The 14,391-nt window shown below is 42.4% G+C and overlaps 1 protein-coding gene across 3 annotated transcripts in view; it reads left to right on the top strand.

Annotated features, from left to right (window-relative positions):
- The first annotated feature begins 5,406 nt into the window (after positions 1–5,406).
- The window catches only part of AUH (AU RNA binding methylglutaconyl-CoA hydratase), a 158,409-nt gene continuing 149,424 nt past the window's right edge, over positions 5,407–14,391 (top strand). Inside the window, exon 1 of one of the 3 annotated variants that reach the window (XR_012002123.1) lies at positions 5,407–5,715. Coding sequence is in view for 2 of the 3 variants with exons in the window: in XM_025984125.2 (XP_025839910.1) it covers positions 5,448–5,715 (268 nt within the window). In the remaining variant the exon portion in view is untranslated. The remainder of the gene's footprint in view (positions 5,716–14,391) is intronic. The other 2 variants (XM_025984125.2, XM_025984124.2) reach the window with 2 other exon arrangements.

The following is a 14,391-nucleotide window of genomic DNA, read 5'->3' as shown; positions in this document are numbered from 1 at the left end:
TATCGTTCCTATTGATTCTCCACTTGTCTCAGATTTGGCCAGAGAGATCTCTTTCAATCTGTGTCTTTCTCACCTCTGTTAGTCTTTGAGCACCTCATTGTGTTCTGGTACAAAATATTCTGGACTTGCCTTGCATTTTTTCTGTCTCAGAGAATCAGTCATATCTTCTTAAAGCGCTAATCAACCTTCTCTTTTTATTGAAATATAGTTCTACACATCATACAATTCATCTGTTTAAAATGTACAATTCAATGGCTTTTAGTATATTCTCAGAGGTATACAAATATCACTAGTTGATTTGAGGATGTCTCCATCACCCCACATGAAGCCACATATTCTCTACCTATCATCCCTCAATGTCCTTAGATGTCCCTCCCTCCTATCCTAGACAGTGGTGGCATGTATCTTCAGAGACTAGTGTATGTGTGCATGTATGTTTGTGTGTATGAGTGCATACTTATTGGCAACTATGGGGCTGGCAGGATGAAGAGAAGGTTGGCAGTATCTGGGAAATCATGACCACATAGGATCTAATACAGAGGGTGAAGTTTCCAAATGAGAGGATAACAGAGAAGAGTGGTTAAGTTCCCCATAGCTGGGAATGGGGCTGGCAATGGGTACAGCAGAGCCCTGATGTCCACTTGAAAAAAGGAGACAATACAGAGAAATAATAACTCAGATTCTAAAGTCAAGTGTTTGAATCTTTGCTCTGTAATGTATAGCTATGTAACTCTAATTTAAAGCCTCGGTTTCCCTATATGTGCAACACTTGTCTTTTACCTTGTAGGTAAAGGGAGTTCATAGGCATATGTGTTCATGGTCGGTACTTATAAATGGAACCTACAAAATGTTGGCAGGGGGTGGATTGCAGTGTCCACTCAGGCCTCTTTAGAGGGTGTCCTCTGTCACACTTTTTCTGTGGGGATAATGTCTTTGGTTGAGGCTTACTGGAAACTTCCAAGACTCTTGACATGGGGTTTTCCAGGTTTGCTATTCAATCCCTCCCTCTTGGAGGTAAGTATTCAGGATAGTGGGGAAGGGAGAGATTCTGGAGAGGAAGTCCACTCTGGAGACTTAGAGAACACTTGAAAGAGAAGACTATTTAAAAACACCAAAAAGGGACCCAAAGAATTTCAAAGGTGTTGGTGTTTTTGATTTTTATTTTGGGACTAAAGCATGAATAAAGCTTTGCACTCCTCTTGGAATGTACTGTGGACCATTTTTTGTACTTTAAAGTAATAAATATGTAAAGTGCCTACGTAATATTTAAAGAGTTTTAAAGTCACAGAAATATCTCACCCTGAACACAGTTATATATATACTTTCTAACATTTTCTTATCATTATCTGTACCACACATCATTTTGAAATAGTTTCTCGTAGTTTTATATTGTAAAACATATAGATGACAGGCATCTCTGTGTGTCACGGTACTGGTAGATCCTTGCAGGCTTAACATGATTGTGATTGTGTGCACAATTTCTTATACTTATCTTTTATCCTTATAGTTATCCTTTATCTTATACTTGAGTTAATCTTCAATTCTGAAGATATAATAGCAGTTATTTCCAGGAAGCTTATGTTGAAAGATGTCTTCAGTTTCCAGTGTCAGCGGTTTCTTGTGAAACCTATCACATTTTTTGCGGGGGGGGGGGGGGGGGGGGGTGCTGTGAATCTTTATCTCAGGATTCACGAAAATTTTGATTCAAAAGTAAAAACATCAAGAGTCTGTGGCAGATCGTTTTCCTGACAATCAGTAATCCTCTTTGTATGTAGTAATAGAATCATAGCTGGGTATGCAGTTGCCAAGCACAATGATACATTTTAAGGCTCACTTTGCTGCCTGGTGTAACCTGAAGGAACAGTAGGAGGGACAGGTGCCATTTTTAGGGCTGGGTACTCCACTCCTCTGTCCTGTTGGCGGCAGGGAGCAGCCACTATAGACACAGAGATGAATGACATCTTTACACAGTATTTGCTAAACTAGTTTTGTCTCTCCACTTGTGGCTGGTAACATTCTGGTGAGTGTTTTATTTTACCCTGGACACCTATGTTCTCCTACATGCTTTGTTCTTGGAGGGATGGCTTCTGCCATTCAGGGCTGACTGTATTCCAGGAGCTCAGGGCTGGCCATCCTGTATTACACACATTTAATATTATATAGAAGTAAGCATTAGACAAGTGTCAGGGGTGTGGCATATCGAAAAGAGAGTTAACTGAGAGCTGCCTGGATGCAAAGGTCTCAATCTATATATAAACAGATGGTAGTGATAGCAATAGAATACCCCCAAACACCAGCCATACCTTCCTCTCCCAAACTGATATTCATTGTTCCCAGCTCACACTCTGCTCCTAGCATATGTCTTCTACTGAAAAGTAGAAAAGAAAAGGGAATCAAATTTTAGGGGACCTCTTACCATTTATGGAGAGGCTGTGCACAACAGTGATTAAGAACATGCGGATTGGAGTTAGACATACAAAGTTCAAATTCCAGCTTCATGACGGACTGGCTGCAGAGTTTGATTAAGTAACTTAGTATCAGTGCTTTCATCTGCAAAATGGGATAATAATGCCAACTTCAAAGTTGTCTGGACAGGACGTAAAGCAACTTATTCAAATGTCTGGAATGGACTGAGAAGGAAGTTGGTAAATTGTGGCTAGTATCATCTATTCCGTTCTCATTTCCTGGTGCCAAGTGTGTTATATGCTTATTTCATCAACCCTATACCATGGTCACAATCCCTGCCATTTTGTAGAAGAAGAAATTGAGGTTAAAGAACTCGTGAAGTGAAATAGATATCGTACTAGCTCTCTTGCCAATGGAGAAATGGAAACAGGGAGTATTTACATAGCTCATGGATCAAAGTAAAGCAATTATCAAGCTGGGCTCCAAGGCCAAGTCTGTCTGATCTGACATGTTGTAACGGTCATGGTCATATTTGCTAACTGTATTAACTTTTAAGAATCAATTTCACAGACTGGGGTACCCTCATGACTGCTTTTAATAAGGATCGGAGTTAAAATTACTGAGGAAGGAGCAAGTGTCTCTATGTTGTATTTTTCAGTCAGGCTCCATCCCATCAAAACCATGCGCTGTCCGTCTTAATCAGATTTCTAACAATCTAGGATTTTTTTCCTGCAGTTCTCCTAATCAATCGCAAGTATTTTCTGAGGCTGTCTTGCTTTTCGTTTACCTTTTTCATTTTGTTAAAATGTGAAACTTTGGCACTTTACAGGTCATTTGTATTTTTCTGACATTCTTTGTTTTTTGATGGTTCCTGAACATATTTCTGAACATCTCTTTTCTGACCCTATTAAAAACTTAGTATATGTGTACTATAGGCAATTTAGAAATTTTCATAAACAGTTGAATGTATTTTCAAATTTAAATTGCGTCCATTTAAAAAAATGAATTGTGTCCATTTTATTTTTTATATAAAATTTTTGTTTGAGTATAGATGACACACAATGTTACATTAGTTTCAGGTGTGCAACATCATGAGTTACCTCCTCTATACCTTATGCCCTGCCCACCACAAGTGTAGCTATTATACATCGCCATACAAACCTATTGCAGTAGCATTGGCTATATTCCTTATGCTATGTGGTTGTGGCCATTTCAGTGTATAACATTCCTGGCTCTACAATAAAAATCTTTTAGATTATCACTATAATTGTATTCAATTACTGTGGTAAAAGATAGGTTACATAGCTTTTTAAAGCAACCAAATAGCATTTCTTATCCACTTGCTTCCTTCTTTAATAATATCTTAAGAGTCACAGCACTCAAAAACATTTTTATCTGTCTTTTAAAAATGTTATATTCATTTCAGGTGTAAAACGTAGTTATTCAGCAATTACATGAATCACAAAAGCTCACCACAATAAATGTAGTTACCATCTGTAGCTATACAATGTTCCTACAACATTGTTGACTATCCTTCTCATGCTGTACTTTTCACGATTTATTGATTTTACAACTGAAAGTTTGTATGAGGTTTTATTACTTTAAATAGCACTGTGTCAGGTGTTCTGGAACTCCTGTGTTTGAATTTATAACCCGTTGATGAGCCAATGTAAACAGAGCAAAATAATTAGCAATTAATAAAGTGAACAATAATTAGTTGCAATAATTGTAACAGGTGAGCTAGGAAAGTCAAGAACAGAATTCTTGACTTTCCTAGCATCAAAGTGAACATGAGTGTCAGAAAAAGGGAAACGATACAAAAGGAAGCCAAGTTTTTCCATCTCCTAAACTTCAAGAGAAATTGCACAAGTGGCTCTCTACAGAAGATAGAATAAAAGTGCCCTCAGAAACATTCCCACAGCAGACGCGCTCACGAAACCCATCTGGCTTTTTCTTTCCACTTTGGACAGAGGTGCGGGTGTAATATTGAGGAAAGTTTTGCTTAGGATCCAAAAATGTGGATGTACAGCAGAAATTTGCATGGCAGTGGGAGTATGCTCACAGCAGGATACTTTTCCAACAGAATTCCTAAGCACACCTTTGGTCGGGCTAAGATGTGATAAAAACTAGATGGGAGAAAATTTCAAACTGCTTTGATGAACCCCAATGCACTAAATTGATCCTCTGCGTTTGTGGCGGAGGTGAGAGCCACAGGCTGTCAATGCCGCCTCAGCATATGGTTTTGCCGAGCCCATTTTTGCCAAGACGAGAGGGTGGCTTAGCAGGACTCTATTGCACCTGCTTGAGTGGTGGGCTGAGGTCGCCGGCTGCATTGGCTGTTCTCACCCGCGTCCTGAACTCCGCACAGCAAGCAGTGCGCATGTTCACAGGCACGTTACCTGCTAACCTGTGGCTCTTGCATGCATGGATAAAGCAGAGGCCCACGCAGAGCTGCTACCCAGCCAGCCAAGCCTGAGACGGAGCATCTCAGCTCACCTTTGCAGCTAACATAGGACCCCAGAGCGTATCCCTGGGAGAGAGGGGAGTTCTATAGGACATGCTTCCCTAAACCATTCCACAGCCTGGGAAAGCGCCTTCACCCTGCCTCTGCGGGCCAAGCCTGCAACTCGCGCGCCAGGGAGGGGAGACCCGGGTTAGCGGGCCCCGGAGCGAGGCGGCACCGGGCCTGGGCGGGGCGGGGCTGCGAGGGGCGTGGCCTGGCGCCCCCGAGAGTCTCCGGGAGGCGGGGCGAGGTGGTGGGCGGGGCCCGGCGCCAGAGAGTCGCCCTGGGGGCGGGGCGAGGCTGCGAGGGGCGTGGCCTGGCGCCCCCGAGAGGCTCCGGGTGGCGGGGCGAGGCGGTGGGCGGGGCCCGGCGCCAGAGAGACGCCCTGGGGGGCGGGGCGAGGCTGCGAGGGGCGTGGCCCTGCGCCAGGGGGAGGCTCCGGGGGCGGGGCGGGGGCGTGCCCGGCGGCGGGTGCGCGGCGGCGTGCGCGCGGCGGGGGCGGGGCCGCAGCCGCAGGCCCACGCCGTAAACAGACAAGATGGCGGCAGCAGCGGCGGCGGCGGTGCCTGGGGCCTTGGGCACCTTGCAGGCCGGCCGCGCTCGCTTGGTGGCCGCTTGCTGTGCGCGGCTTGGCCCCGGGTGGAGGCTGCCCGGCTCCGTGACTGGCCCGCGCGTCGCTCCGGCGGTCTGGGCCCGGGGCTGGACGCCCGCGGCCGGAGGAGGCTCGGCCCCGCGGAGGGGCTACAGCTCCGAGGTGAAGACGGAGGACGAGTTGCGGGTGCGGTACCTGGAGGAGGAGAACCGAGGTGAGGGGCGCGGCGCCGGCAGCCGCGGGTCCTGGGAAGGGGTCGCAAGGTCAAGTGTCCCGGCTGACGTCAGCGTCCGCTGAGCGGCCCGGGTCGAGACCCCTCCCCTCCCCCACCCCAGCCTTGCACCCTTGAGGTGCTGTGAGTGCCTAAAGGTGTACTCCGGAGCGGCCTACCTGTAAAAGCGGCCCCACTCAGCGCCGAAGACAGACATGCAGCTTACGCCCTCATCTCTAGACGAGCCAAGGTCAATAAACCGGGTGTGTGATATTTGCTTGCAGGTTTTGTGCTTGCTGTGCAATTGCTTTCTGTGCACTCAGATATCGGGGTCCCCCGGGGTGGAGTTTCAGAAGCTGCAGTGAGAATGCACCTCGTTCTGAACAATTTCCCATGTAAAGCCGTGCAGCCGCTACAATTTCTCTCCCTCCCCCCCGCCCCCCTCCTTGTTTATTGTAGAAAGTTAAAGTTAGTTTGGGTGACTGAATTCCAGTTCCTTGAGACCATTTTTGAGCACGTTTTTGTCTTCCGGGTGCCGCGCTAAAGCTCCGGGGACCCAGCGGTGGGTGATAGGGATGTTGCCCTTGAGCTACCTGCGCTGGAGGAGACAGATGCATTAGCAATACAATGCCGCGGGGGCGGGGGAGGGCTGTGGAGGAGGGAGGGACCTGCCTCTCGGAGGGGTGAGGGGTGGAGCCCAGTTCCTTTCTCGAGCCCCCTGAGGTCGGGGCAACGTGCTGGAGCAGTTTGCCAGAGGACCTGTCATTTAATTTGGACAGACAGGTTGTTACTGAGCACCTGTCATCTGTGAAGCAGAAGTGCAAAAGGAGTTAAGGCATGATTGCTGTCTTTAATAAAGCATCTTCTGACAGAATGAGGAAGATACTGGCAAAAAAAGGCTCTGCTACCTTGAAAGGCTTGGTGAGGGTGAAGGGCTGTACTACCCCCCAAAAGGACTATGATCAGTTGTATTTGGGGAGGTTGGAGAACTTGACAGGGGGATTCTGAGGTTCGATTTAGGGTTTGGCCAGATGAACTAGGTTCCCAGGCAATCCTGACTAGGCAGGAGAATTTGGGAGTGGTGAGGGTTTTTAGGCAAACTGTCTCCGTGCCTCAACTTTGGTGTGTGTGTAATGGGAAAAATAACACCAACATTGTATGGCTGCCGTGAAAATTAGATGAGAATGTCAATACAAATTGCCCCCTGAGTATCTAGCTCCTAGTCCAGTATGAGGAGTTATTTAATCTATCATTTCTTTATTATCCCAGACAGAGACCTGAGCATGGTCAAAGGCATGGAATCCAAACATGTTATGTTTTTGGGAAGTACAGCAGGGCATGTGTGCCTGTAGTGTGGCATGACAGGCGGAGTATTGAGAAATTCAGCGGGAAAGTAGATTTGGGGCTGGAGTGATTAGAGCCTTTTTGGTTAAGTTTGGCCTTACTGGGATTTTGGTTAGATGTCCAAACAGTACCTTAGACATGGAGATTGCAGGTGCAGCGAGTAATGTGCACCATATTTTGTTTGTTTGTTTGTTTTGTCCTTTTGACTTAAATGAATGCAAATAGCAAGTAGAATTTCACAAAATGTCTGGAAAGCCCTTAAGTTAGGATCCAGATGGATCAAAGAGAAGAAATCAAAGCATACAAAACAAGCGCATAAGTTCAGATGTTTGGAGTTACCTGAAACATAAAAATCTGCTGTTGGGAAGTTATGGTTTCTTAAGAAAGTTGACCCAGCTTCCTTTGAATGACAGCTCAGGCTTGGCTAACATTATACATGCTTTGCTTTACTAGCAAACCAGCAGTAAGCAGTGCAAAGAAAAACATGAGTGAGGTCAAGGAATCTGCAGTTAAAGGAGTGTCCCAATGCCTTTGCTTCTCATAGAGACCAGTCCAAAATTTGAGGGACTTAGCAGCCTGCAAGGAATAAGAGAATGAGAGTTCTCCCAGAGGTGAGGTCTGAGGAGCCCCAAACCGCTCTTCACCCTCTAGGCCTCTGTAGGCTGGTGAAGGTGCTTCAGTGCAGAATGCACCAGCATTCATCTGTTGTCTGGGTTCCATATCTGCAATTTGTTGAGGGCGCGCAGTTGTATGACCAGGTTTCCCTAGCAGTTTTTTTTGCTTTGTTGTCTGACCTACTCGGGGTTTCAGAGCAGCAGTCCTCGCCCTGGTTCCTCAAGGTCTGTCCTTTATAGGTTGGCTGCTCACTAGTCATTCTCCTTCCCAGTTTATTGCTCATACTTGTCCTGGGGTTACCTCTTTTCAGGGTCAAGAATGACTGCTCCGTTAGAAACTTCTAGTGGCTCCCAGATGCCTGCAGGCAGAGTCCCCAATCTCCCCTGCTCCTGGAGCCTAAGTTTTGCCTTTGCTCCCTTTTATTTGTGCTTTTGCATGCGGTTCCCAGACTGCGTACAAAAGAATGACTTCTCTCTTCCCCTTATCAAACTTCTCCCAGTCTGCCAAGCTTCTACTCATAATTGTGACCCATTTCAAAGCTTATCTTTGAGAACCATGTTGGAAATATTGTTGGCAGAAATAGAGCAAATAATCAAGTGCATCATGCAAGTCTTTCTTGATATCTGCTGCTTGCTTACTGTTCACATCCAGATTATCAAGACTTCCTGAGTGTCTCTGACGTCTTTCCAGTTTCTCTGCATTCTTCTTTACCAACACCGCTCTTGTCCAAGCCAGCATCGTCTCCCAAGGGCGCTTTCCCTGGGTCTGCCAGCTGGTCTTCCTACATCTACTTGCTTTTTGTTTTCAGCAGATTGATTTCTTTGATATATTTTGCTTATGTTTTAATTTTCATTTATTTGTTTATTTTTAAAAGTGTATTTTCATAATTTTATGGCATGGGAATTATATTCATACAAATATATTAAGATGTGTGTATATATATATGTTTAATATTTTATTTACTTATATGGAACAGAGAGAGGGAGAGAGCGTGTACTAGAGAGTACGAGCAGGGGAGAGGGGAAGGGAGACGGACAAGCAGAGTCCCATTGGAGGACCCTGGGATCATAACCTGAGCTGAAGTCAGACTCTTAAGCAGCTGAGCCACCCAGGTGCTGCAAGATGTATATATTTTTAAATATTTATTTATTTATTAAATCTTTATTGATGTAGAATTCACATACCATAAAATTCAAAATGTATAATTGATTTTAGTATATATAGAGAGTTGTGCCACCAACTCCAACTTTGGAATGTCTTTCAATCCAAAAAGAAACCGTTTTCTTTAGCCGTGACTCCCCATTCTCATGCAGTCCTCCCCCTAAAATAGGACCCATTTATCTGTTTTCTGTCTCAATAGCTTTGTCTATGTTGGACACTTCATCTGAGAAGTAGTATATATATAGTCTTCTGTGGCTTTTTTCACTCAGCATTATGTTTGCAAGATTCATCCGTGCTGTAGTGAGTGTCAGTACTTTATTTTTTATGGTTGGATAACATTTCCATTGCTTGAATAGATCAGGCCACATTTCGTTTATTCATCATTTATACACATTTAGGTTGTTTCTATTTTTTGAATATTGTGAATATTGTTATTTAGAGCATTCATGTAAATTTTTGTGGACATTTCTTTTCACTTCCATTTATGGAATTGCTGGGTCACATGATAATTCTATGAGTATTAATATTTTGAGGAACTACCAAACTTTTCCAAAGTGGCTGCATTTTACATTCCCGCCAGCGAGGTTTGAAAGCTCCAATTTTTGTACATCCTGACCAATACTTGTTATCGTTTGTGTTTTTGATTATAGTCATCTTGGTGCATGTGAAGTGGTATCTCCTGGCTTTGTTTTGGAGTTCCCTAGTGGTTAATGATGTAGCATATCTCTTCATGTTTATTGGCCATGTGTGTATCTTCTTTACTGAAATGTCTTCTCAAAGCCTTTGCCCATTTTTTAACTGAGTTGTTTGTCTTTTTATTGTTGAATTGTAAGAGTTTTTGTATATTCTGGATACAAGCCCCTTATCAAATACATGATTTGCAAAAAAATTTCCTACTATTTTGTGAGTTATGCATTCAGATTTTTAATGATGTATTTTGAAGAACCTAGGTCTGTATGTGGTTTATTGGAGATACTCTTTCTGTTCTTGCTTTTCAGTACTTTGCATATCACATGTCAGTTTTTAGTAATAATAATTATTGAAGTTTACGGAATTTCTAAAGTAAAAATATTATATATGCACATGGTAAAATTAAACAAAAAAAGCACTGTGGAAGGGTGCCACCTATTCATTTTTAGGCCCTGCCATCAAAAGTCAAGACTTTAAACATCTCTTGAGTTCTTGCTGTGAATGGTAATTTTATTCACTGTTCTTGTTTTTTATTCCACTGTATGGATTACCACATTTTGTTTCTACCTTTTGGATCTTATGAATCATGCTCCTGAACACCGTGTACAGTTTTTTATTTGAACATATCAGTTCATTTCTCTTGGGTAGATACTTAGGAGTAGAATCTGTGGGTCATATGGTGACTTTATGTTTGGTTTTTGGAGGAATCACCAAACTAGTTTCCACAGCAGCTGCACCATTTTAATATCTTCACCAACAGTACACAAGGGTTTCTGTTTCCCCACATGCTCGCCAACGCTTGTTTCCATTTGTTGTTCATTCTAGCCCTCCTACTGGCTGTGAGGTGATGCCTCATACTGGTGTTGGTTGTATTTCCCTAATAACAAATGATGTTGAGCATCATTTCATGTGCTTGTTGGCCATTTATATATCTCCTTTGAAGATATATATCTGTTTAAACTTCTGCTCATTTTTCAGTCTGATCGTTTGTCTTTTTGTTATGGGTAGTAAAAATTCTTTTATAATCTGGTTATTAACCCTGTGTCAGATGTATGACTTGCAAATATTTTCTATTCTGTGGGTTATTTTTTCACTTTTTATTGATAGTTTTGGTGAGTTATGTTTTTTCTTTTGTTGCCATATTTAAGACACTGTTGCCTAATCCAGGGTCATGAAGATTTATACTTGTTTCCTTCTGAGAGAGCTGTAATTTTAGCTCTCACAGTGTTCTCAGATCCATTTTGAGATAATTCTTTTTTAAAGATTTTATTTATTTATTTGAGAGAGAGAGGAAGAGAGAGAGCGCGCGAGCACATGAGCTGGGGGAGCAGCAGGTCATTGGAGAAGCAGACTCCCCGCCGAGCAGGGAGGTGGACATAGATGGGGCCAGATCCCTGGACCTCGGGATTGTGACCTGAGCCGAAGGCAGATGCTTAATGGACTGAGCCACCTAGGCTCCCCATTTTGAGATAACATGTGAGGAGAAGGTCGAATTTCATTCTTTGGTGGGTTAATATCTAGTTGTCCACCACTATTAGTTGGAAAGACTGTTCTTTTTAACACCGAATGGTCACAATATCTTTTTCAAAAACCAAGACCATGAGTGTAGGTGTTTATTTCTGGACTCTTATTTCAATTCTGTTGATCTGTATGTCTATCTTTATACCAGTACTGCACCATTTGTTTTCAATGTAGCTTTGTAGTAAGTTTTGAAATTAGGAAGTCTCCTGATAAAGTCCTTCAAGTAAGACTTTCAACTTACTTTTTCTTTTTAAAAATAATTTATTTATTTAATTCTTTAATTCCTTTTTCTTTTTTAAGATTGTTTTGACTACTTGAGGTTCCTTACAGTTGCATTTGATTAGCTTTGTATATTTTTTCAGAGTTATTGATAAATAAAAATTCAAGAATATAGAGAAGGAAGTGTACTTCATATATATATTTGAAAAGAAAATATAGTAGTTCTCAAGTTTTTAAAATTCTGAATGTTTTAATATTTACATCTGTCTCTAATTCTATGTGTATAATTTTGTATTCTTTTACTTACAAGGACTCCCTAAATTTTATAAGCTTTAGGGCCTGCAAAGCCCAGATTCTACCTGGTGATAGTTTCAAGATGTTTCTTGAAGTTTTCCAAATATCTTCTAAGATGTTTTTCATCCCATTGAGGTCTGCTCTTGTGAACAAATAGATAGTGTTTTGGCTGGGCAGTTGATAAGAGATAAGAGATAATATTTTAATATTTTTTAGACATATTTGTTAAAATTAAGAATGCACATTCTCAGGCCACTTAGGTGGCATCCAACTCTTGGTTTTGGCTCACGTCATGGTCTCAGGGTGGTGTGATCAAGCCCTGTGCTGGACTCCGCACTCTGCATGGAGTCTGCTTGAGACTTTCTCTCCCTGTCCTTCTCTGTCCTTTTTTTTTTTAAAGATTGCATTTATTCATGAAATACACAGAGAGAGAGAGACACAGACAGACATAAGCAGAGGGAGAAGCAGGCTCCCTCCAGGGAGCCTGATGATGTGGGATTCAATCCTCAGACTGGAGGATCACACCCTGAGCTGAAGGCAGATGCTCAACCAGAGTCACCCAGGCGTCTCTAAATATATAAATCTTTTTAAAAGAATGCACATTCTGTTAGACCTAGAAATTCTACTTCTTGATACCTCCTGTCAGAAGTACACATCTGTAGAAAAGAAGCCTTCTCAGAAGTACTCATCTGTAGAAAAGAAGCCTTCAGGAATGTTCATTGCAGCATTGAAGTATTTAGAAAAATTTAAAACAGTTTATTTCTGGGATGCCTGGGTGGCTCAGCGGTTGTGCGTTTGCCTTTGGCTCAGAGTGTGATCCCAGGGTCCCGGGATTGAGTCCCGCATTGAGCTCCCTGCATGGAGCCTGCTTCTCTCTCTGCCTGTGTCTCTGCTTCTCTCTCTCTCTCTCTCTCTCTCTCTTTCTCCCTTTCCCTTTCTCTCTGTGTCTCTCATGAGTAAATAGATAAAATCTTTTAAAAAAAGTTTATTTCTTATTTTTTTCAGTTTTCTTTTTTTAAGGAAAATTTAGGTACAATTTAAATACTCCTCAAAAGAAAAATAAATAATGGAAATTCACAGACTATTACTCATTAAGAAGAATGTCTTGATAAATATCTTTAAGGCTGAATTAAGTAGATAAAGGAAATATGTATGACCTATTTATGTAAACCAGCACCAACAGAAAATATAATCCCGTTTGTGGCAAATATCAACAACAACCAAAGCTGTAGTACACTATTCTTTATTTCTGTATGTAATGGCATTTTCTGGAAAGTACATACCAACAGATAATGATAATACTTTATTTATTCCATCAGAGTGTGTTAGAAGAACAGTAACAGTTGAATGCTTATGTTGTAAACTTTATGTATATTTTATCATTGATTCTCACAACAGCCCCATGGAGTTGGAAAATATTAGTATTGAAACAGAGTAAGAAACTGAAGACCATAGAGGTTAAGTAACTTGCCCAAAGTCACACAGCTAGTAAGTGTTGGACTGGGATTTTGACTCCAGTAATTAGACGTCAGAACCTGCATTCTAAGCCTCTTAGTACCCTTAGAGTTGATATTGATGTGGGGCACCTCAAAAGCACTTTAGGTTCACTTTCATTCAGAACCAAATTCATAAACTCAAGCCCCTTCCATCCTCACCTTGGTTCTTGTTTTCTTTTTTTTTTTTTTATGGTTCTGTCTCTTGAATATCATCTGTCATCCAGTTGATGTGAAACCCTGGTAGCCACTCCTAATACCTTTCGGTGCAGTTAGTTCTCAGTCCAGTGAATCCAGATTTTACTTCTTGAGTGACTCCTAATTGCCTTCACTGTGTTCCTCACTCTGTTGAGCTCTGCCAAACCTGCTGGACTGCAATCTCCCAGTCTTATCAGTTTCTGCTTACAGGTTATTGGAGCACCATTTTGAATGATTATTTTATTACCGTTTGTTGTTTCTTCCCAGACTCTAGTACCTTGAGGGCTGAGCACTATGATGTGTCCTCAGGACAGTTGAGTCTGACACATCTGGTCTTACCCAGTTGGTTTTGTTCACGAGGTTGCAGAGGCTTGAACAGTGCAGCAGCGTCATTGGTTCAAGTGTGGAGTTTGTCCCCACTTCTAGCTTCTCCGCTTCCCAGTTGCTTCCATCTTTTCAATAGGATAAAAATACTGTCTCCCTCTTAGGTTACTGTGGGGGTCACATGGCTTCATGAGCATAGAGCCCTGGGAACGGTGTCCAGAATGCACTACAGTGCTCAAGTAGTGACAGCCGTCGTCCTGAGTCACGGGACCTACCCAGCTCAATGGGAGGTTTCATGCAGAGCCTACCCTAGATACCAGTACTTCATGATTTTCTCCATGCTGAGATTGTTTGGGATTCTTGAAAATTTATTCTGTGAGCTGAAGTTTATCTTTGTACTTTCTTATTCAAATAGGTTTGTGGTTTCTTGCATAGGGAAGGTGTGTGTACATTTGTCTTCAGTTTAACTCCGCTACAAAGAAGGATCCTATTCACTCCACCCCCAAGGAGGTGGAAGGCATTTCCCTATACAAGGAAAATTTGTGCTTACTCAGAGGTCAAGCAAAGTCAAGTACAGGTTGTATAGGGCTTTGAATATCAGATAAGGTCTTTGAATGCAGATGTTTTGGAGACAAAGAATTTTAAGGAGGAGGTAGATTCTGTGCATAATGGTTTTTGGAAAATTGATTGGACTGAAGCACTTGGAATGGGATGGTGGGTTTCTGATAGACAAGTTAGGAGGGTGAGCTGGGCTTCGTGGGAGAAAGAATGAACTTTGCTTTTATAGATTGAGGTTGAATTACTTGTTGGACTGTATCAA

This window comes from Vulpes vulpes, chromosome 1 (genome assembly GCF_048418805.1).
Source record: "Vulpes vulpes isolate BD-2025 chromosome 1, VulVul3, whole genome shotgun sequence".
Lineage (NCBI taxonomy): Eukaryota > Metazoa > Chordata > Mammalia > Carnivora > Canidae > Vulpes > Vulpes vulpes.
The sequence above is the reverse complement of the archived record's forward strand: the minus strand, read 5'-3'. Positions and strand labels throughout refer to the sequence as shown.